Raw genomic sequence first — 27,448 nt, forward strand, 5'->3', positions numbered from 1 at the left:
TACTAAGCCAGGAGACATATTCTGTTATTTACTTGTATTCATGCCTGCCTAAAACCAGTCTACGCATGTAAGTAAAAAGAGCATTTCTTAATAGTTTCTCACATTCGTTCATTAATTAGTTCAGCAGTTAATAGTCTACCTTTCTGGCCAGCTTATGCCTGTAATCCCAGCACATTGGGAGAGGGAGGCAGGGGGATCACTTGAGGCCAGGAGTTTAAGACCAGCCTGGGCAACAAAGCAAGACCCCGGGTTTTTTTCTTTCTTTCTTTCTTTCTTTTTTTTTTTTTTTGAGATGGAATCTCACTCTGTTGCCCAGGCTGGAGTACAGTGGCACAATCTCGGCTCGCCACAGCTTCTGCCTCTCAGGCTCAAGTGATTCTCCTGCCTCAGCTTCGCAGGTAGCTGGGATTACAGTCGCGTGCCACTACCGCCCAGCTAATTTTTGTGTTTTTAGTAGAGATGGGGTTTCACCATGTTGGCCAGGCAGGTCTTGAACTCCTAACCTCAAGTGATCCACCCGCTTTGGCCTCCCAAAGTGCTAGGATTACGGACATGAGCCACAGTGCCTGGCCAAGACCCCATTTCTTTAAAAAAAAAATTATTTTAATTAGCTGGGTGTGGGGGTGAACACCTATCGTCCTAGCTACTCAGGAAGTTGAGGTAGGAAGACTACTTGAGCCCAGGAGTTTAAGGCTGCAGTGAGCTATGATTGTCCCACTGCACTCCAGCCTGTGTTACAGAGCGAGACCCTGTCTCTTAAAAAAAAGCCTTTCCAGCCAGGCGCGGTGGCTCACGCCTGTAATCCCAGCACTTTGGGAGGCCGAGGCGGGCGGATCACGAGGTCAGGAGATCGAGACCATCCTGGCTAACACAGTGAAACCCCGTCTCTACTAAAAATACAAAAAATTAGCCAGGTGTGGTGGCGGGCGCCTGTAGTCCCAGCTACTCGGCAGGCTGAGGCAGGAGAATGGCGTGAACCCGGGAGGCGGAGCTTACAGTGAGCCAAGATCATGCCGCTGCACTCCAGCCTGGGCAACAGAGCGAGACTCCGTCTCAAAAAAAAAAAAAAAAAAAAAAACCTTTCCTTTCGTTTTGATACACATATTTACATGGAGGACATAACTCCTATGGTATGCCCAGTGTCAGGTGTAATACCAAACATACTAACTTTAAGTCCAATCTTTTCTTTAATATTCAGGAATATGCAAGTGATTGAAACCGATTTTGTTAAAAGAATAAAATCTTTCATTAAATCCTTCATTCCTATGATAGGAAATAGGGCCTCTTCAGAGTAAAACAGCTAGGTTTGAATGTCTAGTACAATATTACTAGCTGTGTGATATTTGGCAAATTTCTTAACTTTTAAACCTCAGTCATTCAACTGTAAATGGGAGTGATAATAATAGTACCCATCTCATAAGACTGTTTTGAGGATTAATGAAATTACTTGTACAATTTTCAGCTCAGTACCTAGTAAATGCAAGGTATTCAATAAATGATTGCTGCTATTATAATTAGCAATATCACTACGCTTACTCTGATTTATTTTTGAAATGTAATAATTTTCAATTTATATGCTTTAGCTAGTCTTAACAAATTAGGAACATTTCCCACAATTGATTTCAGTACAGTGTTATAGAATAATTGAAAACCACTGATCATTTCATTTCCAACAATGATGACTAGGCAATTTGGACCAACTCTCCCATAAAAGTTTCTTAAAAGAGTGGATAAATTTATTATTATTATTATTATTTTTTTTTGAGACAGTCTCACTCTGTCTGGAGTGGCTGTCACAGGCTGCCTCATGCCTGTGATCCCAGCACTGGAGTGCAGTGCTGGATCCCAGGCTGGAGTGCAGTGGTGCGATCTCGACTCACTGCAACCTCTGCTTCCTGGGTTCCAGTGTTTCTCCTGCCTCAGCCTCCCCAGTAGCTGGAATTACAGGTGCCTGCTACTACGCCTGGCTATTTTTTTTTTGTTTTGTATTTTTATTAGAGACGGGGTTTCACCGTGTTAGTCAGGCTGGCCTTGAACTCCTGACCTTGCGATCCGCCTACCTCAGCCTCCCAAAGTGCTGGGATTACAGGCGTGAGCCACCATGCCCAGCCAATAAATTTTTAAATATATGTTTAAAGGTGAGTATATGTATATATGAGTATTTGTATATATGTTTAAAGAGAGTAAAAGAATTATAAGACCAAGATCTAAGTTATACAGGAAACCCAAAGAAGAGAGACTGGCCAAGGATAGGCCCTGAAAAACCTGCAGGCTTTGAATTTGAACTCTAAAGGGCCACACTTTAAAAGATGTGATGAACTAGATATAAATCAACTTTCACCGGTACTGAAGCTCAAGTTTAAATAAACTTTTTTTTTTTTGAGACAGAGTCTTGCTCTGTCACCCAAACTGGAGTGCAGTGGTGTGATCTCAGCTCACTGCAATCTCCACCTCGTGGGTTCAAGTGATTCTCATGTCTCAGCCTCCCAAGTAGGTGGGATTACAGGCATGCACCACCACACCTGGCTAGTTTTTGTAGTTTTAGTAGAGACGGGATTTCACCATGTTGGCCAGGCTGGTCTCGAATTCTGACCTCAAGTGATCAGCCCCCCTCAGCCTCCCAAAGTGCTGCGATTACAGGCATGAGCTACCATGCCCTGCCTCAAGTTAAAATAATCTTATTATCTTCTTAGAACTGTAAGTGGCCCAGCCCGTCTACCCACTAGAAGCAAACTTGTCTGGAGGAAAGTAAAATCATCCTAGGTTTTACATGATCTCTACTTAACTTACTGTTGTATTCCAACTGTCTAGAACAGAGCCTAGTACTCAATAGGTGCTCAACAAATATATGTTGAATATATTAATGTAAAATAGAATCTTTGCAAAGCCCATGAGAGATAAAATAATTCGACTTCTTTTATTGGCAAAACAGTCTGTTCCTAACATCTGAGTCTTATTTGTGACAGTTGATGAAAAATGACCTAATCTATATATAGCTTTTTCTTAATTTGCATAACAGTTTTATATTAAATATTAGTAAATCGTTTTATTTCTCCAGCAAATAAGTGCATGTACTTCTTGCTGTGTAAACATTTTATTATGCTCTTTGCATTCAATTTACTTAAATTTAGACAAAAAATAGGCACAATGAATAATTTTTTTTTTTTTTTTTTGAGATGGAGTTTTGCTCTTGTTGCCCAGGCTGGAGTGCAGTGGTGCGAACTCGGCTCACTGCAACCTCTGCCTCCTGGGTTCAGGTGATTCTCCTGCCTCACACTCCCAAGTAGCTGAGATTATAGGTGTCCACCACCACACCCGGCTAATTTTTGTATTTTTAGTAGAAATGGGGTTTCACCATGTTGGCCAGGCTGGCCTCGACCTCCTGACCTCAGGTGATCCACCCACCTCGGCCTCCCAAAGTGCTGGGATTACAGGCATGAGCCACCACGCCCAGCCCACAATGAGTGATTTTTAAAATAATTTTATTCAACATATGCTAATATGCTTGTCTCTGGTTTATCTTTATAGTGAGGTATATTGTACTTTGAAATAAAGAATATTAAATAAATTAGAAATTAATAGCATTTGTAAACTGCATTTCCTCTGTTTTTAGTTCTTATACAGGCATATTTTTGTTCATTCATTTGATATCTACCTTGAACAAATTTTGCCTAGCAAGTAGTGCAAGTTACAAATTTCATTCATTTACCTTATTTGAGTTTGTATGTAGATTAGGTGCAAAGAAGCTTCTGGGGCTGGCAGATTTTTCCAAGATAGCACCTTTTTTTTTTTTTTTTTTTGGAGACAGAGTCTAGCTCTGTCGCCCAGGCTGGAGTGCAGTGGTGCAATCTTAGCTCACTGCAAACCCCGCCTCCTGGGTTCACGCCATTCCCCTGCCTCAGCCTCCCGAGTAGCTGGGACTACAGGCGCCCACCACCATGCCTGGCTAATTTTTTGTATTTTCAGTAGAGACAGGGTTTCACCGTGTTAGCCAGGATGGTCTTGATCTCCTGACCTCGTGATCAGCCAGGTAGCACCTTTTAAGCACTCTTTTATTGCATATTAATTCCCCAAAATCCATTGACAGATTTATTTTAGTCTTAGCAAGCATTCAGGTTACCTTTTAGAAGATCCGGTACATGAGCGATCAGAAATGCTTATTTATTCTCTCATGTAGCGGAAATTATATCCAGAATAAGAATAGTAAGTTAATGTTTGCATAAAGAGAGCATAGCTGCTGTTGACCTCTTTGGCTCATCTCTATGCAGCCAGTTTTTGTGAGTCAAAATTTCTATCTTAATAATGGTCTAGACCGGGCTCGGTGGCTCATGCCTGTGATCCCAGCACTTTGGGAGGCTGCGGTGGGTGGATCACCTGAGGTCAGGAGTTTGAGACCAGCCTGGCCAACATGGTGAAACCCTGTCTCTGCTAAAAATACAAAAATTAGCTGGGTGTGGTGGGGGGGGGGGGGCGCCTGTAATCCCAGCTACTTGGGAGGCTGAGGTGAGATAATTGTTTGAACGGGGGAGGCAGAGGTTGCAGTGAGCCAAGATTGCGCCATTGCACTCCAGCCTGGGCAACAAGAGCAAAACTCCGTCTCAAAAAAAAAAAAAAAAAAAAAAAGTCTAACCTAGGGCTACAGAGCATACCTTCTCTTTTTCATTTTCTTTTATCTTTGTTTCTTTTTTGAGACAGGGTTTCTCTCTTTTGCCAGGCTGGAGTACAGTGGCATGAATATGGCCCGCTGTAGCCTCAGCCTCCTGGGCTCAAGAGATCCTCCCACCTCAGCCTCCCAAGTAGCTGGGACTACAGGTGTGCACCACTACACCAGCTGGGTTTTTTTTAGGGGTAGAAACGGGGTCTCTCCATGTTGCCCAGGCTGGTCTCAAACTCCTCGGTTCAAGAGATCCTCTCGCCTCAGCCTCCTAAAGTGCCGGGATTACAGGCATGAGCCACTGTATCCGGCCTCACTTTTTCTGTAAAGGATCAGATCCGTAGCTATTTACACATCGTGGGCTATCCAGTCTCTGTGCAACTACTCAGATCTGTCACTGTAACAAGAAAGCAATTATAGACAGTACATAAATGAGTGAATGTGGCCATTTTCTGGTAAAACTTTATTCATAAAAACAGGTAGCAGGCTGGATTTGGTCTGCAGTTTGTAGTTTGTTAACCCCTGCTCCAACTCATTGAATGACAGTAGTACACTGGAAGAGACATAGTGAGCCTGGGAGCCTTAATGAGAGAGCTAGCTGTCTTCTAAGGATTTTTGTATGACATCTGTGTATTTGGTTCACCCATTTGCCAAATAAGTACTATCATTTCTCTCTTCTTGATCAAGAAATAACAGGTTTCACATGATGCTTTAGAAAAGAATATAGTTGTGCATATATGAGTTGTATAAAAAAAATTAAGAGTAAAAAGAAAAAGCTTTTTATGAAGGGAAAAGCAGAAGAATTTCTTCTAAATGAGCTGTCTGATGACAGGAAGATTTGGTTCCAGTTTCATGTAACCACTGGTATGTTCAATTCCTCTTAAATACCAGATTTTACAAGATTGCAACCATTTTGAGGAATAAATAACTTATGGATTAAGTTTAGATGTCATGTGTAGGATGAACAGGTCTAAAGATCTAAGGTACCACTGTTGTAAAATTATAATGGATTAGGGATTTTTGTTAAGTAGATTTTTAGCTGTTCTTATTTTTAAAAAGTAGCTATGTAAGATGATAAACATGTTAATTTGCTTTACTATAGTATAACCATTTTGTTATCTGTATGTATACTATAACAACATATTGTAAGCCTCAATTATGCACAATAAAATTTATTTCTAAAAAGCTTAGGCCAGGTGCAGTGGCTCGCACCTGTATTCCCAGCACTTTGGGAGGCCAAGGCAGGAGGATCACTTGAGGCCGGGAGTTCAAGACCATACCAGCCTGGGCAACCTAGTGGGACCCCGTCTCTACGAAAAAAAATTTTTAATTAGCCAGGTGTAGTGGCATGCTCCTGTAGTCCCAGCTACTCAGGTGGAGGTTGAGGCCAAGGTTGGAAAATCGCTTGAGCCAGGGGAGGTTATGATCTCGCCACTGCACTCTAGCCTGGGCGACAGAATGAGACCCTGTCTCAAGAAAAAAAAAAAAAGTTTAGATGTTGTACACAATTAGGAGAAGTGATGGGGTTATTTCATTAGCCACCTTGTAATTATTTCCCACTAACAGAAATATGATTCATAATTCTGTAATTAACCAGGTTAACAAAAACAGGAACTTTGGTACTTGATTATGAGAAATGTATTCTGGACATGCTCCTTATATGCATGTACATTATGATTCATCAAGTTACAAGACAAAAAGATGATTAAAGAACCATTTGTAAACTGTATGTAACATTAAGGATTTATAAAGCCTGTTCTTAATAGCAAAGGAGTCCATGGGCTACAATTTACTCTCCTATATAATGTGATGTATGTATAATTTTTGACACTAGGTGGAGCAGTTTCCTGGCAAAAGACTTCACAAAGCCCCATATCCCTTTCAGTTAAGCCCAGCTTCTAGACAAAGAACTGTAAAGAGAAGAAAAACGATCGACAATCATTTTATAATTTAAAAACATACCCAAATATTTAGCTATAAGTAGAAGGCTGAATATATTTTACAATTTTTCTGTTTGCCATATATTTTAACCATTGGATTTTCTCATGTTTAAAGTGTTAGTTTTACTTTCTAGAAGCAGTTTGGAAGTAGAAAAGTTGGGAACTATTCAGTTACATTGTAGAATAGATCAGGTTTTATTAGAAGCTATAACATCAAGGTGTTATCCTTTGAATAATATCTGTGAGCCATTTGTTTCATATGACCATTTTTATAGAAAAAAAGTACTTTTTGTTATAAATTAGATACAAAGAAAATTGTGAGATATGTGCCCCTGTGTAAGATTCAGAGCCTGTTTCTGCTTTAAAGTTTGGGATTATTTCATTATTAAAATATGTGTTAAAAATTGTACATTTACCCTGAAGTACAGGTCAATTGATGACTAAAAAGAAAACAAAAAAAATTATACATTTAAAAAATCTGACATCTTAATTGCTTTTTCATATTTATGACCTCCTCTGTATATGGCACCCTAAGGAGGAAGTACTGTATAGTATTCTGCACTTTTTAAAAGCTGTTTTTTCCTTAGTATAGACATTTCTGATACTTTTTGACTCTTGGCTATTGCTAAAAGTAAATATTATTTGGAAAACTGCATTCATATGGGTTGAAATAAAATGGTGAAATAGTTTCAGTAAGTGAAATATTGTAGTAGTTAATACCATAAAGTGGAATCATTCTTTTTTAAAAAAATTGTTAGCCAGCTTCTTCCCTATCAATTCAGCTTGACTTCTGACTATTGCTTTATTGCTCATTTGTCTATCCTCCTTTTAAGACAAAAAAGAAATTACCAAAGTTAAGGCTCTGGTGTGACTTGATACCAGATGCTTATAACTATGGCTATAAGCATGCAGTGACTCAGTGCTGTTTCAGGAAGACCAACAGACCCTTCTTAGAAAAAAATCTATTTGCCTTTTGTTTGATGAAGGCATGAAAGCTCTTCTCCCTGTCTTTCCCTAAGGAATGACTCATATATTAACTCTGCTGAGCATCACCACATCAAAAGAAGAAACCAAGGTCTTCAGGACATCGGGCTGGGTTTTTGCCAAGGAAAAGGGGTATGCACAGACTGGGTAACTTCCTGCCCTTAAGTTTATTAATGTATGCTTAAATGAAAGCCAAGAAAATTTAGTTTAGCTTAAATTTGTTGTTGAGCATACATTTTAAACAATTTATACTAGCCCCCCCGCCCTTTTTTAACAGCTCTCATAAATATGTAGTTCATTTCTCTTGAATACTTAAGTCAACTGTATGATCAAAAGTTGCTTGGGTCTAGAGAACAAAGGTGAAACATGCCTTCTTTTTCTTTTTCTTTTTCTTTTTTTTTTTAGACGGAGACTCACTCTGTCTCCCAGGCTGGAGTGCAATGGCGCAATCTTGGCTCACGGCAAACTCCATCTCCCACGTTCAAGCGATTCTCCTGCCTCACCCTCCCGAATAGTTGGGACTACAAGCATGCGCCACCACACCCGGCTAATTTTTTGTATTTTTAGTAGAGACAGGAGTTTCACAATGTTGGCCAGGCTGGTCTCGAACTCCTGACCTCAAGTGATCTGCCCGCCTCAGCCTCCCAAACTGCTGGGATTACAGGCGTGAGCCACCACACCTGGCCAAACATGCCTTTTAATATGGATTAATTCAATATAATAAAAATAGCTTCAAAGACAGTACCTTATAACTTGGAGCATGAACTAATACTATAGAGTTCATATTTCTTTTGTTTTGGCCAGCAATTTTATATTTGCACTTTTATAGTATAATCTCATATTTCTACCCTATGACCTAGGTAACAGGCATTATTAGGCTTTTTGTTAAACAAAGGAAGAGATAGAAGTTACCAACAGTAATTTACCAACAGATTTAGAAAACTGAAATCCACATTAATGCATGCCCCAGTTACTGCTTTTTGACAGTTTGTTTCTTTGTTTTTTGTTTTGGTTTTTGGTTTTTTTTTTTTTTTTGAGACAGGGTCTTGCTCTGTCGCTCAGGCTGGAGTGCAGTGGCATGATCATAGCTCACTGCAACCTTGAACTCCTGGGCTCGAGTGGTCCTCCCATCTCAGCCTCCCAAGTAGCTGGGACTACAGGCATATGCCACCACACTGGGCTAATATTTTTTCTTAGTAGAGACGGAATCTCACTGTGTTGTCCGGGCTAGTCTCGAACTCCTGGGCTCAAGTGATCCTGCTGCCTCGGCCTCTCAAAATGTTAGGATTTGAAGCATGAGACACTGTTCCCAGCCTGTACTGCATTTTGTAAAGAGAGACCAGAGGCATAACTTGGGACCTTCTTCACAAAAAGAATATAAACACTGGTTAAACTTGTCAGTGCCCATTGGGAATCGATATTTTACACTCTAGCCTTCTAGAATTATTTGCTGTAGACCATAACCTTGTTTCCTGACTCTAATGAGAAAAACAATGATTAAAAAAATTCTGAAGAGAATTCCTGTGTTTGCAAAAGGGTTTCTGAAGTCCCCTGAAAGAAAACAAAGGTTTTGCAAGTCATACAAACAACCATTTTTCATCTTTTTTTGTTTATTTATCACACAGATATTCCTAATGAATCACATTCCAGACTAACCACTGACTGCTTTTGTTCCTTAGTGAAGAAGTATGGCAAATAAATGTTTTCCCAGTGAATCAGCACAGGATTCTTGATTTTATTACCTTTGCCCTAAACTTTCCAGACAAAACTAATTGGAAGTTTTGCCTTTGGGATCTCACTTGACTTCTGTGTATAGATGATGGATTAGGCTATGAATTGACATTACAGATGTTGTCCAAACAACTCCAGTCTTTAGGAATGTTTTATCAGTTCTGAGGGAGCCGTCTAGAGTGGAAGAATGTCTGTCTGTCTGTTTTGTCTGCTTGCCTTCCTTAAAAATACTCATACACACACAACACACATTCTGCACTCTTAATGTGATGTTGTAGTCTTCATCTCGGTTGATAAGTATACTTGCCTAAATTAGGCTAATAATTAGTATGAACATTTTAGGTCTTTCGTTTTTAAAAGATATCTCTGTAAGACAGGACCCTAAAGTAAACCCAACAGTATTCTGTCTCTGGTCTTTTGGATGGTATACTGTTTTTCTTGATGAAACATAGACATGAGTATAACCTTTTCAGTCCTTTAAATGCTACAAAGTGTGTGAAGAAGGTACAATTATAGTAAATCATGAGCCGCTGTAGTATAAATCCAGAAAACTTGAAAAGTTCAAAATCCAGAAAATGTTTTACTTACTTAATATTAAGCAGCAGTGTACATACTGATTTATCATTTTACTAATATGATTTTTTCACAAATTCAAGTATGAATATATTCACCCCTTTCTTACTATGACCCTAATTAGTGTTTGTGGCACAAGGATTTCTTTCTCTGGGCTTAACATAGATACTATATTATCAGAAAACTACTTAAAACTCTTCACTACCAGATTAGGATGGAGATAGGTAGGTAGATAGATAGATAGATAGATAGATAGATAGATAGATAGATAGATGTGGTTTTGTATAATTTTACCCTTCTAGGACAATTTTTTTTGAATTCTAAGTTTCTCTTAATTAGAAGAACTAGTAGTGTATTGTTATTCTTAAAGCTAGAGTAAAAATTGATTACATAGAATTAGTTCGGTTTTTTTCTAATCACTAAAACTTTTCTAATCACTAAAACTCATGGAAGAATGTAAATCATGGAAATGTAACTTTTTAAACTTATGTAAAAAGAGTTTTTAAAAGATAAAATATCTTTTTCCACAGACAACTACCTACATCTGCTCTTACTAGAAATCTTACCCTTTCATCTAAGTATAGTTTGCTCTCACCCAGACATACTCCTGCCTGGCCAAGCACTACATCTTTTATCCTGGACAAGGCAAAATTATTCCATTACCAATCTTTGGAAAATATAATGTAATACAGCTCATGAGACTGGATATATGGAACTCTGAAATGAAGCAAATCCAGATGTCCAATATGTTGCAAATAACCAAGCTATCTTGTTGATTTAACTTCGTCTAGAATAACTATACTGAGTTACCAAAAATAAAACAGACCTTTATTTGCCACTTTTCTTTTCTTTTTTTTTTTTTTTTAAGACAGGGTCTCATTCTGTCACAGTGGCGTGATCTCAGCTCACAGCAACTTTGACCTCCCAGGCTCAAGCAATCCTTCCACTTCACTGGGACTACAGGTGCACACCACCATACCCAGCTAATTTTTTGTTTTGTTTTGTTTTGTTTTGAGAGAGAGGGTCTCTCCATGTTACCCAGGCTGGTCTCAAAACTCCTGGGCTCCAGTGAGTCTCCCGCCTCAGCCTCCCAAAGTGCTGAGAATACAGACATGAGCCACCCTGCCTTGCCTATTTGCCACTTTAAGATGTACTCCCTGTATTGATCTTTACCTTGCCACATGTCACATCCTTTTACATGTGTTCAGACTCATTTTATAGCACAGCAGATGGTCTGTCTTGGCAAATATTCCATGTGTACTTGAAAATAATATATATTTGGCTCTTGCTGGGTGGTATTTTCTATGTTATTCAAATCTTCTGTGTCCATACAATTATCAATGTAGTTGTTCTATCAATTAATGAAATATAGATGTTGACGTTTTCAACTATGTATGTGCCAGGCATGGTGGCTCACCTCTAATCCCAGTGCTTTGGGAGGCCAAGGCAGGAGGATCCCTTGAACTGAGTTTGAGACCAGCCTGGACAACATAGGCAGACCCTGTCTCTACGAAAAATAGAAAAATTAGATGGGGCCAGGTGTGGTGGCTCACACCAGTAATCCCAGCACTTTGGGAGGCCTTGTTGGGAGAATCTCTTGAGCCCAGGAGTTTGAGACTAGCCTGGGCAACATAGGGGGACCCATCTCTAAAAATAACAAAAAAAAAAATTATCTGGGCCAGGTGCGCTGGCTCACACCTGTAATGCCAGCACTTTGGGAGGTGTTGGTAGGAGGATCCCCTGAGCCTAGGAGTTTAAGCAACATAGGGAGACCTGTCTACAAATAATGAAAAAAAATTAGCTGGGCTGGGCACTCTGGCTTACACCTGTAATCCCAGCACTTTGAGAGACTGAGGTGGGTAGATCACTTGAGCCCAAGAGTTAGAGACCAGCCTGGGCAACAGGCAAAACCCCACCTCTACAAAAAATTAGCCAGGTGTGGTGGTGTACACCTGTAGTCCCAGCTACCCAGGAGGCTGAGGTGGGAAGATCACCAGAACTCTAGAGGTTGAGGCTGCAGTGAGCCAAGATCTTGCCACTGCACTCCAGTTTGGGTGATGGAATGAGAGACCCTGTCTCAACAACAACAACAACAAAATTAGTTGGTTGTGGTATCTTGCACCAGCAGTCCCAGTTGGGTGGATCACCTGAGGTCAGGAGTTCAAAACCAGCCTCACCAACATGGTGAAACCACATCTCTACCAAAAATACAAAAATTAGCTGGGTGTGGTGGCGGGTGCCTGTAACCCCAGCTACTTGGGAGGCTGAGGCAGGAGAATTGCTTGAACCCCAGAGGCGAAGGTTGCAGTGAGCCAAGATCGTGCCATTGCACTCCAGCCTGGGCAACAGAGTGAGACTCTGTCTCAAAAAAAATAAAATAAATTTCTAGCTATAATTGGGGATTTGTTCATTTCTGTGTTCTGTCAGTTTTTGCTTTATGTATTTTCACACTCTGTTATTGGGTGTATACACATTTAGAATTGGTCTGACTTCCTGAGAATTAGACCTTTTATCATTTGTTCCTATGAATCTCTGTTAATATTCTTTGTCGTTAAATCTACTTTGTCTTAATATCAATTTAGCTACTTTATCTTTTTTATGGATTTTTTAAATGGTTTTTCTTTTCCCATTTCTTTACTCTTTCTTTTCTGGGTTCTTAATATTTAAAGTGGGTTTCTTATAGACAGCGTGTACTAATCCAGTCTGACAGTGTCTGCCTGAATTTATACATTTGGTCCATTTGCAATTAATGTAGTTATCAATATAATTGGGTTTAAGTCTACCCTCAAACTGTTTGTCATATCTAATTTTTCATTCCTTTTTCTTTTTTCTCTGCCTTCTTTTGGACTGAGGATTTTTTGGTTTTGTTTTGTTTTGTTTTGTTTTTTGGTGTTTTTTTTTTTTTTTTTTGGTATTGAATTTATTTGCTTGTTTGTTCTACTTCTTTTAAAATTTTTAGTGGTATAGCTAGGTGTAGTGATGCATGCCTGTGGTCCCAGCTACTCGGGAGGCTGAGGTAGAATCTCATGAGCCTGGGCAGTCAAGACTTCACTGAGCTGTGATCACACTACTGCCCTCCAGCCTGGGCAACAGGGTAGGACCCTTTCTCAAAAAAAAAAGAAAAAAAAAATTAGTGGTTGTCCTAAGGTTTGCAATATGCTCCATTAACTTACAGGGTGAACAATGAAGTATTGTTTTCTCATTTTGTATAAAATATAACAACCTTATAATAGTGTTCTTCATTTCCTCCTCCCATAATTTATAATTTATGCTTTAGTTGTCATACATTTTACTTCTTGTATATTTTACTTCCTCATATGTCGTAAATCCACAGTACTGTTTTGAAATATATTTTTTTGAAATATATTTTCCCTAGCTCCCAGATTCACAGGTATTTTTTTCTTTGACATTTTAAAGAAGTAATTCTGATGTCCTGTGGTTTGCATTATTTCTGATGAAAAGTCTGACCTATTTTTCCCTGTAGATAATGTTTTATTTTTATCTACTCTATTGTTTTTAAGACTTTTCCTCTTATCATTGAATTATAGCAATTTCATTATGACATGATTGTGATGATTTTTAGCAGTTTGATTATGTTTTATTTTCTATTTTCTTTTTTCTTTTTTTGAGATGGCATCTTGCTCTGACGTCAGGCTGGAGTGCAGTGGTGCAATCTCGGCTCACTGCAATCTCCGCCTCCCGGATTCAAGCCATTCCCCTGCCTCAGCCTCCCGAGTAGCTGGGATTACAGGTGCGCACCACCATACCCAGCTAATTTTTGTATTTTTAGTAGGGATGGGGTTTCACCATGTTAGCCAGGATGGTCTCAATCTCCTGACCTCATGATCCACCCACCTTGGCCTCCCAAAGCGCTGGGATTACAGGCGTGAGCCACCATGCCTGGCCTATATGTTTTCTTTTCTTTTCTTTTTTGTGCTGGCATGCAGTGGTGAGATCTCAGCTCACCACACCCTCTGCCTCCTGGGTTCAAGCGATTCTCCTGCCCCAGCCTCCCCAGTAGCTGGGATTATAGGCACTTGCCACCATGCCCGGCTAATTTTTTGTATTTTTAGTAGAGACAGGTTTCACCATGTTGGCCAGGCTAGTCTCGAACTCCTGACCTCATGATCCACCCACCTCGGCCTCCCAAAGTGCTGGGATTACAGGCGTGAGCCACCGCACCCAGCCCATGTGTTTTATTTTCTTTGTGTCGATCCTGACTGGATTTGTTCAGTTTCTTAAGTCTGCGGATTGATACTTTTCATCAAATCTGGGTCTGTTTCTATTGAGCAATATTTCTTTTGGTTATGAGTTATAATTTGCTGCTTCGCATATCTAGTAATATTATATTGAGTGCTAGTAATTTTTAATTGAATGCTAGATATGTAGTATTAAATTGTTGATTGTATGGATTTTGTCTTCCACTATAGAACATTGATGTGGGGGGAGGGTGAAGGGGACAATTAAGTTACCTGTGGATCAGCTTGATCTTTTTAAGACTTGTTTTAGACCCTGTTAGGGTCAGACTAGAGTAGCTTTCACCTTAGGACCAGAAGGAAAGGTCGTACCTACCCAGGCATGACCTTTCTGGGTTGAATGCTGAGTCTCTCTACTCTAGCTGGTTGATCACAAATGTTTCCCAGGCCTGTGTGAACTCTGGGAATTGGTCAGTTTACAAATCCCCAGTAACTATTCTTTTCCCAGTAGTTCTTGTAGTTCTTTGCCTGGACTTGTGGTCTCACCTTAGCATGCAACGCAGCTTTGTGTGCCAGAGTCTGAAGGGGACCCCTGTGCAGATTTCTAGAGTTCCTTCTCTCTGTGTAGCTTTCTCTTTTCTGGTATACTGCCTCATAAATTCTGACTGCCTCAGCCTTCTTGAATCCTGAACTCGTGAACCCCAATCTCATTCTCAACTCGGCAGGAGCAACATGCTTTGTTTGGGCTCTTGCTCTTTTGACCATGGAATTTTTGGCAGGCATGGAATGTGTCTACAGACAAGAAGCCAGAGTCAATGTATGGTTTCTTCATTTTTATCCCTTCTCTTAGTAATCAAAGCCCTGTACTGCCTGTAGTACAATGTCTAAAAAGAATTGTCCCATATATTTTGTCCAGTTTTCTAATTGTTTGCTATAGAAATGGAAGTCTAGTATCCATTACTTCATCCGGCCGTGAGACAGAAAACCTTCAGCCATAGACCGGGATCCCTAACCCATGCTCCCACAAGAGTTGGAACCTGCTGCTCAGTAAATATATAAATTTTATATCCTGTGGCAGGTTTTATCCAGTTAGGCTTTTCAATTAATACTATAGCTGTTTGGGTCTTTACCCTCTTGTTTCTTTGTTTAGTATGGTTAAAAATGTGACTCATATTTGCTACATTGTAGTGAGACTTGTAGTTTTTAGAAAATATACTTTAAAAGTAGTTTGAATTATGTGTAACTTTTAAAACTTTTAATCAAAAATTTTTTTTATTTGAATTTTTCATATAAACATATTTTTTCATTCAAATCGGTTATATTTAAAAACCATTAAGCTAAAATGTTGAATAGAACTTGTGAGGTTTCCTATCACTTAATATAGTTTAAACTATGAACAAAGGACAAGAAACTGAGTTGTTAATGTTCATTTTGTCTGGGAACCACCACATCTGCCTCAAAGGCTGAGTAATCATGACTTATTAGTGTGGTTATGGAAAATATATGTCAGTTTAGTTGAGTGAATGAACAGACTTCTTTAGAAGAAAGAATTCTCAAATCAGAGACTTGAAAAAACATTCTCAAATCAGATTGTTGAAAATTTCCCTTTTCAGAATAACTAAAAATGAAAACTATAAAGAACTTTTATTTTATTGGATAATGTGTTTAATCTGTTAGGATAGTTTTTTTATATTTCTGGAATGCAAATATAGCTTTTTCTTTCCTATCTATCCCAGAAATCTCATTATTTTAGCTCCCAGGGCAATTTTATTTTTGTTCACTTGAAATTCATTTCTAACTTTAGCTGTAGACTACCTGTAGCCAAAGAGGACAGTAACATGGGGACAGCATGGACAAACTCTTAAATTTTCTTCTTTTTCACTTATTGGCATTCATATGTCTCTTTTGTGTTTTCTAATAGTAAAGGTGGAAGTTACAGCTGATTTCTTCTTTTTTTTTAAATTATGTCTGATAGCTATAATTGTATGAGGAGAAATGTTTCACAAACTATGCAGTTATTCTGAATATCACAAACTTTGGGGGTTTTTTGTAGTATCACAAAATAATTCTTTTTTCCCCCAAGTGTGAAATCTCTTGTGTGCACCTGGCATTTAAAGAAATGATTGTAGATTTCATGGTTAATCATAAGTTTTCAAAAACCTAAGTAGTCAAAGTATTTTCAAAATCTTATATAATTATTTTAATACTTTAATATTTCTGCATTTCCAAGAATTAAAAGTCCCCAAAAAGAGGAACAAAGGCTAAAACTTCACATCGATTTTTTTGATCCAGAAAAAACTAATAATTAACTGATTCAGTTCCAAGGATTTCATTTTTTAGGTATTATTTTAACAGAAAATGCCGATTCTATTTAGAGATAAATATCACATATGTGTGAACAACTTTGTATATTAACATCAAACAAAATTTTATTATCTTGATAGTAGAATGTCTTAGTTTTATTTTTATCACTAGATTTTATGTACTTTGAACCACAGATTCTTTCATCAAGTGATCTTAAAATACTTTCTTATACACAGAGCCCACTTACTTTTCTGTGGGACTGACTCATTTATGAAAAATCATTGGAGAAATCTTTAATAGAAACCGTCAGATTCAGAAATACTTGCACAATATAATTAGTAATAAAATCTCATGTGTGTATATATGTAAATAATTTTATTCTACAAATAAAGTATTTATCTTCATAATAGCTGATGGCTGCTAGTTACTGTATGCTAGAGGACATCTATCAACCTATGCTTAAGGGACCCAGGAATTTATATTTTAACCAACTCCCTAGTATGCAGACACCTCATCTTGTGCTTTTAGGAACCATTGTGTAAAACTCATTGATACTGGTTTCACAGTTACATTTTTGCTTTATGATCTCACTGGGAAAGGTTACATGAGGTGGTAGATCACCAGCTGTTTTTAAGTAAGGACGTAAAGTGATATTCTCAAATTGTGCCTAAAAGAACAGTGGCTCAGGAAGTTTTTTTTAATAAAAGGAATTGTCTAACAAATGAGAAATATAGATAAATAAAATAAAAGTCAAGCAAGGAATTAGATCAGTGGTTGCCGGGGACTAGGACTTGAGGGAGGGAATTGGCCACAGAGGAACACAAGGGATTTTTTTTTATAAGGGATGGGGCCTTGTTCCGTTGTCCAGACTGGAGTGCAGTGGCACAATCATAGCCCACTACAGCCTCCAACACCTGGGCTCAAGCAATGCCTCCTACCTCCTGAGTAGCTGGGACTACAGGCACATGCCACAATGCATGGCTAATTTTTTAAATTTTTGTAGAGATGAGGTCTTGCTTTGTAGCCCAGGCTGGTCTCGAACTCCTGGCTTCAAGCAGTCATCCTGGCTCAGCCGCCCAAAGTGGTGGGAATACAGGCATGAGCTGCTGTGCCTGGCCAAGGGATCATTTTTGCAGTAATGGAAATGTTCTGTATCTTGATTGGTGTGGTTATATGGCTGAATATGTTTGTCAAAGCTAATTGAAATGTAGACCTCAAATAAGTGACTCATTATGTGTAAATTTTACCTCAATAAATCTGATTTTTTTTTTAGTCAACCAGGAAGAGATTCTGGGAAGGATTATTTTCTTCATATTACTAACTGCATCTTGAAATTATTTAGAATTATTTTTGTTCTTTGAAAGCTAAGATTTTTCTTACACGGTAATTAATATATTTTTAAAATAATGTGTATTGATAATTTTTTAATAGTTCTTATCAGAAGTTTCTTGTATTTGTTTTATAGGGTCCACATATAGCCTCAGTTACATTAGCTGCTTATGAATGCAATTCAGTTAATTTTCCCGAACCACCCTATCCTGATCAGATTATTTGTCCAGATGAAGAGGGCACTGAAGGAACCATTTCTTTGTGGAGTATCATCTCAAAAGTTAGGATTGAAGCCTGCATGTGGGTAAGATATGCATTTTCATATTTGTTTAAAACTAACCTCACCATCTTGATAGTGTGTGTACCTTATTGAAATGGAATCTAAACATATTCCTTGTCAGTAAATGATTCAGTCAGTAACCAGCTACCTACTTCCAAGGCAAAAGAAACCTTTTAGAGCATCTCCTATTCATGAATGGCATTGAGAAGAAAGGCATGAACCATATGTTATCACAAAACAACTGAGGCCAAGTAGACTCCAGCAGGGAAAGGGAGTACAGATGATGGAACTACAGTTGAGCCTTGAACCATGTGTGGGTTAGGGGTGCCAACCCCCTGTGCAGTAGGAAATCCACATATAACTTTTGACTCCCCAAAAACTTAACTGCTAATAGCCTACTGTTGAACGGAAGCCTTAATGATAAATAGTAGATTAACACATATTTTGTATGTGTTAATATAGTATTGTATACTATATTACAAAGAAAATTATAAGGGAAAGGAAATATATTTATCATTAATTAAGTGGAAACGGATCATCATTTCCACTCCATTTTCATGTTGAAGAGGCTGAGGCTGAGGAGGAGGCGGAGGGAAAGAAGGGGTTGGTCTTGCTGTCTTAGGGGTGGCACAGGCAAAGGAGGTGGAGGAGGTAGATGGGGAGCCATGAGAGGCACACCCATTATCACTTGTACTGGCACAGTTCAAATCCATGTTGTTCAAGCGTCCACTATATACTACATTATAAAATTTGTTCTAGTATTTCTATACCTGATAAACTTTTAGAATTTATCTAAGAGTTATATAAAATATATATAAATATTAGATTGGTAATATATAGTTATATATAAATATTAGATTGGTAAATGTCATATGTCGTACTTTTTTTAATTTAAAATTTTACTTTTATTTATTTGGCAAATAAAAATTGTGTGTGTGTATATGTATGTATGCATTTATTTATTTATATATTTATTTACTGAGACAGGGCCTTGCTGTGTTGCCCAGGCTGGAGTGCAATGGCGCCATCTCGGCTCATTGCAGCTTCAACCTCCTGGGCTCAAGTGATCCTCCCGTATGTCTTACTTTTAGATTAAAATACTGTGCTCTGGCTGGGCCTGGTGGCCATCCCTGTAATCTCAGCACTTTGGGCGGCCAAGGCAGGCAGATCACTTGAGGCCAGGAGTTCGAGATCAGCCTGGTCAACATGGTGAAACCCTGCCTCTACTAAAAATACACAGATTAGCCGGGCGTGGTGGCGCATACCTGTCATCTCAGCTACTGGGGATGCTGAGGCATGAGAATTGCTTGAACCCAGGAAGTAGGGGTTGCAGTGAACCGAGACCCGCCACCGCTCTCCAGCCTGGGCTACAGAGCGAGACTACATCTCAACAACAACAAGAAAATATTATGTTCTTAGAGAACTCATTTCATTTTCTGAGTTATTATAATGCTAACTAAAGTAAGGTCAGACATTTCTTAATATAAACCAAGCCTTATTATAGTGAACGTATCAGGCTGTATGATCGTATATGGCAATTTTACTTTCAGTTGTTCCAGTTATTCTTTTTGTGGTTTGCTTAAGTTTATTTTACAAAATTCTTTGGACAGCATGTTAAGTGGCAGATGGATTCTAATCCACACAATTTTTTTTGTGTGCCTAAATTTTTTTTTTTTTGCTTTTTTTTTGAGACAGTCTTGCTCTGTCGCCCGGGCTAAAGTGTGGTAGCACGATCTCGGCTCACTGCAACCTCCGTCTCCCAGGTTCAAGCAATTCTCCTGCCTCAGCCTCCCCAGTAGCTGGGATTACAGGCACCCGCCACCATGCTCAGCTGATTTTTTTGTATTTTTAGTAGAGACGGGATTTCTCCATGTTGGGCAGGCTGGTCTCGAACTCCTGACTTCAGGTGATCCACCAGGCGTGAGCCACCTCACCCAGCCCTGTATGCCTAAATTTATTCAGGCATCCGTAGGAATAATTCATTGGTTAAAGATTTCTTTTACCATTTGAGGTTTTTTTTTTTTAACTCATTGGGATTTGTTATGTTCCTGTAATTTTTTCCCACTAACAATTTCTTAGGAAATTAAAGATTATGGAACAGATCACTTACAAATCTTAACTCATTAAAATGAGCATGAATACCATACCCTCGGGAGAAGCAGAGTTTTGAAACACAGTTAAGTGTTAGCAATTGTGTTTTGCTTTAAAAGAATTATAAAGGAAATACCATCATGTTGAATTTGTTGAATATGAAAGACAGGAAAAATTGTCATGTTTCCTGTTGCTCTTTTATAAACACTGGAAACAAATTTATTATACTAGTTGCATATGCTTTATAAATTTGATGACATTAGTCTTTTGATGAAAAAAATGTTAGAATAACAGAAGATACTTGGAACATGCTAGAAAAGGGACTTTGTATGTAAATTTGTCTTTTTTTCTTAATATTATACTTTTGTTCTTCAAAAATTATTTACATTGCTGGATTAACCTTAAGGCCAACAAATGAAAACCACTATCTCAGCTGGCCGTGATAACTGCCTCCTCCAAATTTCTGTAGTATATATTGTCTGTAGTGCTTATTAGGCCTGGCTTTACACATGCTTTAAATTAGTTAATTTGGCTGGTATGGTGGCTTTCTTCCCCAAATAATATTTAGGATCCTAAAAAATATTAAATATACCTTAAATGTATTAGCATCATAGTAATCAGCATTAAGTTTTGCACATAGGGCTGGGCATGGTGGCTCACTCCTATAATCCTAGCACTATGGGAGGCCGAGGTAGGTGGATTTGAGACCAGCCTGGCCAACATGGTGAAACCCCATCTCTACTAAAAATACAAAAAATTAGCTGGGCATGGTGGCTCACACCTGTATTCTCAGTGACTTGGGAGGCTGAGGTAGGAGAATCACTTCAACCCGGGAGGCAGAGGTTGCAGTGAGCCAAGATTGCACCTCTGCACTTCAGCCCGTGCAACACAGCGAGACTCCATCTCAAAAAAAAATTAATTAATTTTTTTGAAAAAGTTTTGCATGTAGTATAGGAATGTCAATAAATACTGATTAATAGGTCAAATGTTTGCTCTTCTTTCCTTCTTTGTAACTATCTCGTTATATTAAAAATACAGCACACACTAAGTTATGTTTAAATTTGTTAATATTGTTCTCAACATTTACAAGGACAGTCTTCAACAAATGGTGCTGGGGACTGGGTGTAGTGGCTCACACCTGTAATCCCAGCAATTTGGGAGGCCAAGGCAGGTGGATCACCTGAGGTCAGGAGTTCGAGACCAGCCGGACCAACATGGTGAAACCCCATCTCTACTGAAAATATAAAACTTAGCTGGGCATGGTGGTGGGTGCCTGTAATCACTGCTACTCGGGATGCTGAGGCAGGAGAATCGCTTGAACCCAGGAGGTGGAGGTTGCAGTGAGCTGAGATCACACCATTGCACTCCAGCCTGGGTGACAGAGCAACTCTCCCTCTCAAAGAAGAAAAAACAAGGGGGATGCTGTAAAAACTGAATATCCACATGCAAAAGAATGAAGTTGGACCCTTACCTTACACCATATATAAGAATTAATTCACCGGGCGCGGTGGCTCACGCCTGTAATCCCAGCACTTTGGGAGGCCAAGGCAGGCAGAGCATGAGGTCAGAAGTTCAAGACCAGCCTGGCCAAGATAGTGAAATGCTGTCTGTACTAAAAATACACACACAAAAAATTAGCTGGGCATGGTGACAGGCCCCTGTAGTCCCGGCTACTTGGGAGCCTGAGGCAGGCGGCTCACTTGAGGTCAGGTGTTCAAGACCAGCCTGGCCAACGTGGTGAAAGTTCATCTCTACCAAAAATACAAAAATTATCCGGGTGTAGTGGCACAGGTCTGTAATCCCAGCTACTCAGGAGGCTGAGGTGGGAGAATTGCTTGAACCCGGGAGGCAGAGGTTGCAGTGAGCCAAGATTGTGCCACTGCACTTCAGCCTGGGCAACAGGGTGAGACTCTGTCTCCAAAAAAATATAAATAAATAAATAAAATGAAAACTTTTTTTTTTTTTTTTTAAAGACAGAGTTTCGCTCTTGTTGCCCAGGGTGGAGTGCAATGGCACAATCTCACTCACTGCAACCTCCGCCTCCCAGGTTCAAGTGATTCTGACTCAGCCTCCTGAGTAGCTAGGATTACAAGCATGCGCCACCATGCCCAGCTAATTTTTTTGTATTTTTAGTAGAGACAGGGTTTCTCGACTAAAAAGATAGATTTTTTAAATTCCTGCTCTCCAGATTTTTATCATTAAACTTACATTTCTTAATATAAAAGCACCGTGCTGCAGATTTGCTTGTGAGTTCACTTGACAAAATGTTTTTTCCCCACCTCACCTGACAAAACTTTTTAAAAGTACAAATTCAGAATTTTTGTCTTTGAATAAATCTTTGAATGAATCTTTGAATAAAATTAGCACTCCAAGAAGATGCTGTGTTATCAGTTGGTTTGCATATTTTGTGCATATTAAACTCTTCTCTAGTTTAAGAAGGATTTAAGGGTAATAAATTTGTATGTAGTAGATGGTTTGGAGGAGAGCTTTCTGAATTATTGCTTGACTGTACATACCACTTATTTTGCAGTAAGGAAGCCAGTCATTCTCTCTCCTTAATTAAACTTAGGCTGACAGTTTTCAGTGTTCCACAAGTTATGTTTTGTTTTGAATATAAACAAATGTAAAGAATTTTGTATCTTATACAAATATATATTTGAATTTTATAGAGAATCATAAAATTGTAAGGATTATGAAATGATGAGACTTCAGTATCTAATTTGAGATAAATAAATGTCTGTGTCTAGGGTATAATGTGTTTTGGGACACCTGCCTGGATGACTAAATTCCCTTGTTATTTATTTGCATAATAAGAGAGTACTGACTCATGATTCCCATTGTTTCTTGCTAATATGGGAAAACACTAGGAGAATTAAACTAAAATATAACAGTAAATATAGTCAACTATGTATAAGACAGTATACAGCCCTTGATTTCATTTCAGTCCATTATGTTACTTCCTTCTTAACTTTTAGGAAATTTGTCATGAGCTTCAATCACATGATTGCTTTCAGAACTGTTGAACATTTGACTTAACATTTGAACTTAGGAGAAGTTCATGTTTTGAGTAAGATGTTACACTTTCTGTCCTTCTTTTTTCTATGGAAGATTTTCCAAAGGTGCAGAGAATTATAAAATGAATTTAATATACTCTCACTCAAGTTCAGCTAGTATTAACTAATAGTTTATATTGTTGTATCTATACCCTTTCTCATTCTCTTCTCAATTATCTTGAAGCTGATCCCAGATATCATAATACACATCATCTGTAAATATATCAGCCTTGGGGCCTAAAATGCATTATCACACCTAAAAGAAACTGTAGTAGTCTCTTAAAATTCATTATCCAATTAGTGTTCAAATTTTTCTGATTACGTTTATTTCTTTTTTTTTTTTTTCTGAGGTGGGGTCTTGCACTGTCACCCAGGCTGGAGTGCAATGGCGCAATCTCATTTCACTGCAACCTCCTCTCGTATTCCCACGATTCTCCTGCCTCAGCCTCCTGAGTAGCTGGGATTATAGGCGCACAACACCATACCCGGCTAATTTTTTGTATTTTTAGTAGACATGGGGTTTCACAATGTTGGTCAGACTGGTCTCAAACTCCTGACCTAGTGATCCGCCTGCCTCAGTCTCCCAAAGTGCTGGGATTTTATTTCTTTTCAAATTTATGCTGAAGAAACTGTTAAATAATTTCCCATGGTCTGAATTTTACTGACTAAATTCCAATTAGTATAATTTAAGCATGTTGCTCTGTTCCTTGTGTTTCCTTTGAGTTGATAAATTGTGTTTTTTTTTTTGTAAATAGGAATACACTTCATAGCCTTGTGTATTTCTATCACGAGATACAATGTCTGTTTGTCCTTCCTTTTTGTGATATTAGCACCATGGATGATTTTTTATTATATATGTCCATTATTTTATTAGAGGTTATAAAATATTAGTATCCCAGTTACATTACACTTTTTTTTTTTTTGAATTATTAACTGGAGACAGGGTCTCACTCTGTCACCAGGCTGGAGTGCAGTGGCACAATCACAGCTCACTGCAGCCTTGACCTCCCAGGCTTAAACAATCCTCCCACCTCAGCCTCCTGAATAGCTGGGACTAAAGGCACAAGCTACCATGCCAAGCTAATTTTTTGTAGAGGCAGGGTTTTGCTGTGTTGCCCAGGCCGGTTTTAAACTGCTGGGATTACAGGCATGAGCCACCGTACTGGGTCTGAAATAATACTTTGATGAAGGAAAACTTTTCCTTGTCACTAATTTAGTTACCCTGAGATATAGTTTATATCAGAAAAAGATAAATACTTGATCTTTATTATACCAGTTTTTAAAATAATAAGTTGGTTCTCTAGCATCCTCCAAAGTTGGCCAACATTACAGTGTTTTTTGGTTTTTTTTGTTTTTTGTTTTTTTTTGAGACAGAGTCTCACCTGTCACCCAAGCTGGAGTGTAGTAGCATGATCACAGCTCATGGCAGCCTTGACCTCCTGGGCCCAGGTGATCCTCCTACCTCAGCCTCCCAAGTAACTGGGACCACAAGTGCATAATTTTTTGTAGAGACAGCCTCATTATGTTGCCCAGGCTGTTCTTGAGCTCATGTACATAAGCAATACACCTGCCTCAGCCTCCCAAAGTTCTGGGATGATAGGTGCAAGCCATGACGTCTGACCAACTTTTCTTATTTAGCAATATATATGATTTGGTTTTTGCCTATATCCATGTATATATGTCTCTCCTGCCTTCTCTGTCTGTTTTTTGACTAAATGTAGGCTTAATCTTTTGGCAGTTAAGTATTCTTTTTCTCTTTTTTCTTTTTTTTGGAGATAGAGTCTTGCTTTGTCACCCATAAGCTTGCTGCAACCTCTACCTCCCGGGTTCAAGCAATTCTCATGCCTCAGCCTCCCAGGTAGCTGGGACTACAGTCACGCACCACCATGCCCAGCTAATTTTTTGTATTTTAGTAGAGTTGGGGTTTCGCCATGTTGCCGAGGCTGGTCTCAAACTCCTGAGCTCAGGCAGTTCACCCACCTCGGCCTCCCAAAGTGCTGGGATTCCAGGCGTGAGCCACTGTGCCTGGACTTTTTTTCAAAATTCTTGTTTCAAGTATGGATAATGTAGTTACACGTGGAAATTGTTGGTTCCACCCATTGTGAATACAAAATATTTGAATTTGATTTGGTCCCTTGGGAATTCTTTTCAGAGCATTTGGAGGCAGAACCATAAGACAGAGCAAACTGAAATGCTTAACATTGCTTTTTAAGAACAAGCAGAGCTTGGCTGGGCGTGGTGGCTCACACCTGTAATCCCAGCACTTTGGGAGGCCGAGGCGGGTGAATCACCTAAAGTCAGGAGTTCGAGACCAGCCTGGCCAACATAGTGAAACTCTGACTCTACTAAAAATACAAAAATTAGCCAGACGTGGTGGCACACACCTGTAGTCCCAGCTAGTAGGGAGGCTGAGGCAGGAGAATTGCTTGAACTTGGGAGGCAGAGATTGTGGTGAGCCGAGATCGTGCCATTGCACTCCAGCCTTCGTGACAGAGTGAGACTTCATCTCAAAAAAAAAAAAGAAAAAGAAAACTTATTCATCCTAATGTTTAGTGTTCAAAGGGCTTTCTGACTACAATTTGTTAAAAGTTTTAACTCAACAGAAGAAAAGTTGTATTTAAATTAAAGCAACTTCTGAAGTTCCAGAGGATTTCCTAGAGAATTTTTATCTAACACATATACTGGTGAATTCTTTTTTTTTTTTTTTTGAGACAGAGTCTTGCTCTGTTGCCAGGCTGGAGTGCAGTGGTGCGATCTCAGCTCCCTGCAACCTCCGCCTCCCAGGTTCAAGCAATTTTCCTGCCTCAGCCTCCAGAGTATCTGGGACTGCAAGTGTGTGCCACCACACTCAGCTAATTTTTGTATTTTTAGTAGAGATGGGGTTTCACCCTATTGGCCAGGATGGTCTCGATCTCTTGACCTCGGGATCCGCCCGCCTCGCCCTCCCAAAGTGCTGGGATTACAGGCGTGATCCACCGTGCCCAGCCACTGGTGAATTCTTATTACCAGATCATTTAGATATCAGAAGCGGTGGGGGGGGGGCAAATGATAAAAATAACAGAGTCTAAGTAGAGATTCTAGAGAACTAAAATTTACTTAGTGTCTACAATGAGCCAGGTGTTGTCTCAAGATTTTTTTTTTTTTTTTTTTCATAGACAGGAATCTCAGAATGTTGCCCAGGCTGGCCTCAAACTCCTGGGCTCAGGTGATCTTCCTGCCTCAGCATCCTGAGTAGCTATGGCTACAGGTGCGTGCCACTGTGCCTGGCTTGTCTTAAGGGTTTTATGTGATGCTTGCCAAGCATCAGATAGGTCAGAATTAGAGCCAGGATTCAAACTTTTATTATTTTGATTATGTAGTGTATGCTTTCCCCCAATATATTGCATCTCAAAATGCTTCTGGTGATATAGAAGAGTATGGGTTTGATCTATTAAGTGTCACTGTTGATAACAGAACTTCATTGTAAGTATTTTGGTTTTTCACCTAGGGTATCGGTACAGCAATCGGAGAGCTGCCTCCGTATTTCATGGCCAGAGCAGCTCGCCTCTCAGGTGCTGAACCAGATGATGAAGAGTATCAGGAATTTGAAGAGATGCTGGAACATGCAGAGTCTGCACAAGTAAGAACAGTGGGGATAGAAAATAGAACACTTTACTTCTTCCTAAAGAGGCTATTAAGGTAAAATTGTTAGTAGTTACTCTGAAGAAGAAAACTGCTAAAGTAAAAAAAAAAGAAGAAGAAAGAAAAATATTGCTTGAGATAGAATATTTAGAAAGGTCAAAATATAAAAGATAATCTTGATCTTAGAATAGAAAAATGCAATAAGACAACTCTTAATACACTAAAACACCTTGTCAGAAACCAGGGTAAATTAATGTTGCCAATGATGTTAAGGAGCTGAAACTTACTTTCTCCATTATTTGTTTAGAGGTATTACCAAGCAGACTGCTGCTTTGAGTCCAAAATAATAGAACTTCTGAATTAATTGTTAAACATAACATCAAAGGCCAGATGTGGTGGCTCACTCCTGTAATCCCAGCACTTTGAGAACCCGAGGCAGGAGGATTGCATAAGCGCAGGAGTTTGAGGCTGCAAGTGAGCTATGATCATCCCACTGTACTCTGGCCTAAGCAACAGGCCCTCTCTCTAAAAAAAAAAAAAAAAAAAAAGAAAGAAAGAAATCTTATTTTATGGCTATATCTATAGTGGCCCTTTCCTCCCTTGAAAGCAGCTTCATTCTGTATTCCACATAGTGTGCAGAGCTGCTGAAATGTTTGCTAGGGAAATACATGAATTATATCAAATTCTTAAGT

The 27,448-nt window shown here is 39.0% G+C and overlaps 1 protein-coding gene across 4 annotated transcripts in view; it reads left to right on the forward strand.

The window, feature by feature from the left end:
* The window catches only part of VMP1 (vacuole membrane protein 1), a 135,636-nt gene that overhangs the window by 39,749 nt on the left and 68,439 nt on the right, over window positions 1-27,448 (forward strand). For all 4 annotated transcript variants that reach the window (XR_010152726.1, XM_063798065.1, XM_024350103.3 and 1 more), the window contains 2 exons: window positions 17,848-18,015; window positions 26,623-26,754. Coding sequence is in view for 3 of the 4 variants with exons in the window: in XM_063798065.1 (XP_063654135.1) it covers window positions 17,848-18,015; window positions 26,623-26,754 (300 nt within the window). In the remaining variant the exon portion in view is untranslated. The remainder of the gene's footprint in view (window positions 1-17,847; window positions 18,016-26,622; window positions 26,755-27,448) is intronic.

The sequence above is a fragment of the Pan troglodytes genome, chromosome 19 (assembly GCF_028858775.2).
Source record: "Pan troglodytes isolate AG18354 chromosome 19, NHGRI_mPanTro3-v2.0_pri, whole genome shotgun sequence".
Taxonomy (NCBI): Eukaryota; Metazoa; Chordata; class Mammalia; order Primates; family Hominidae; genus Pan; species Pan troglodytes.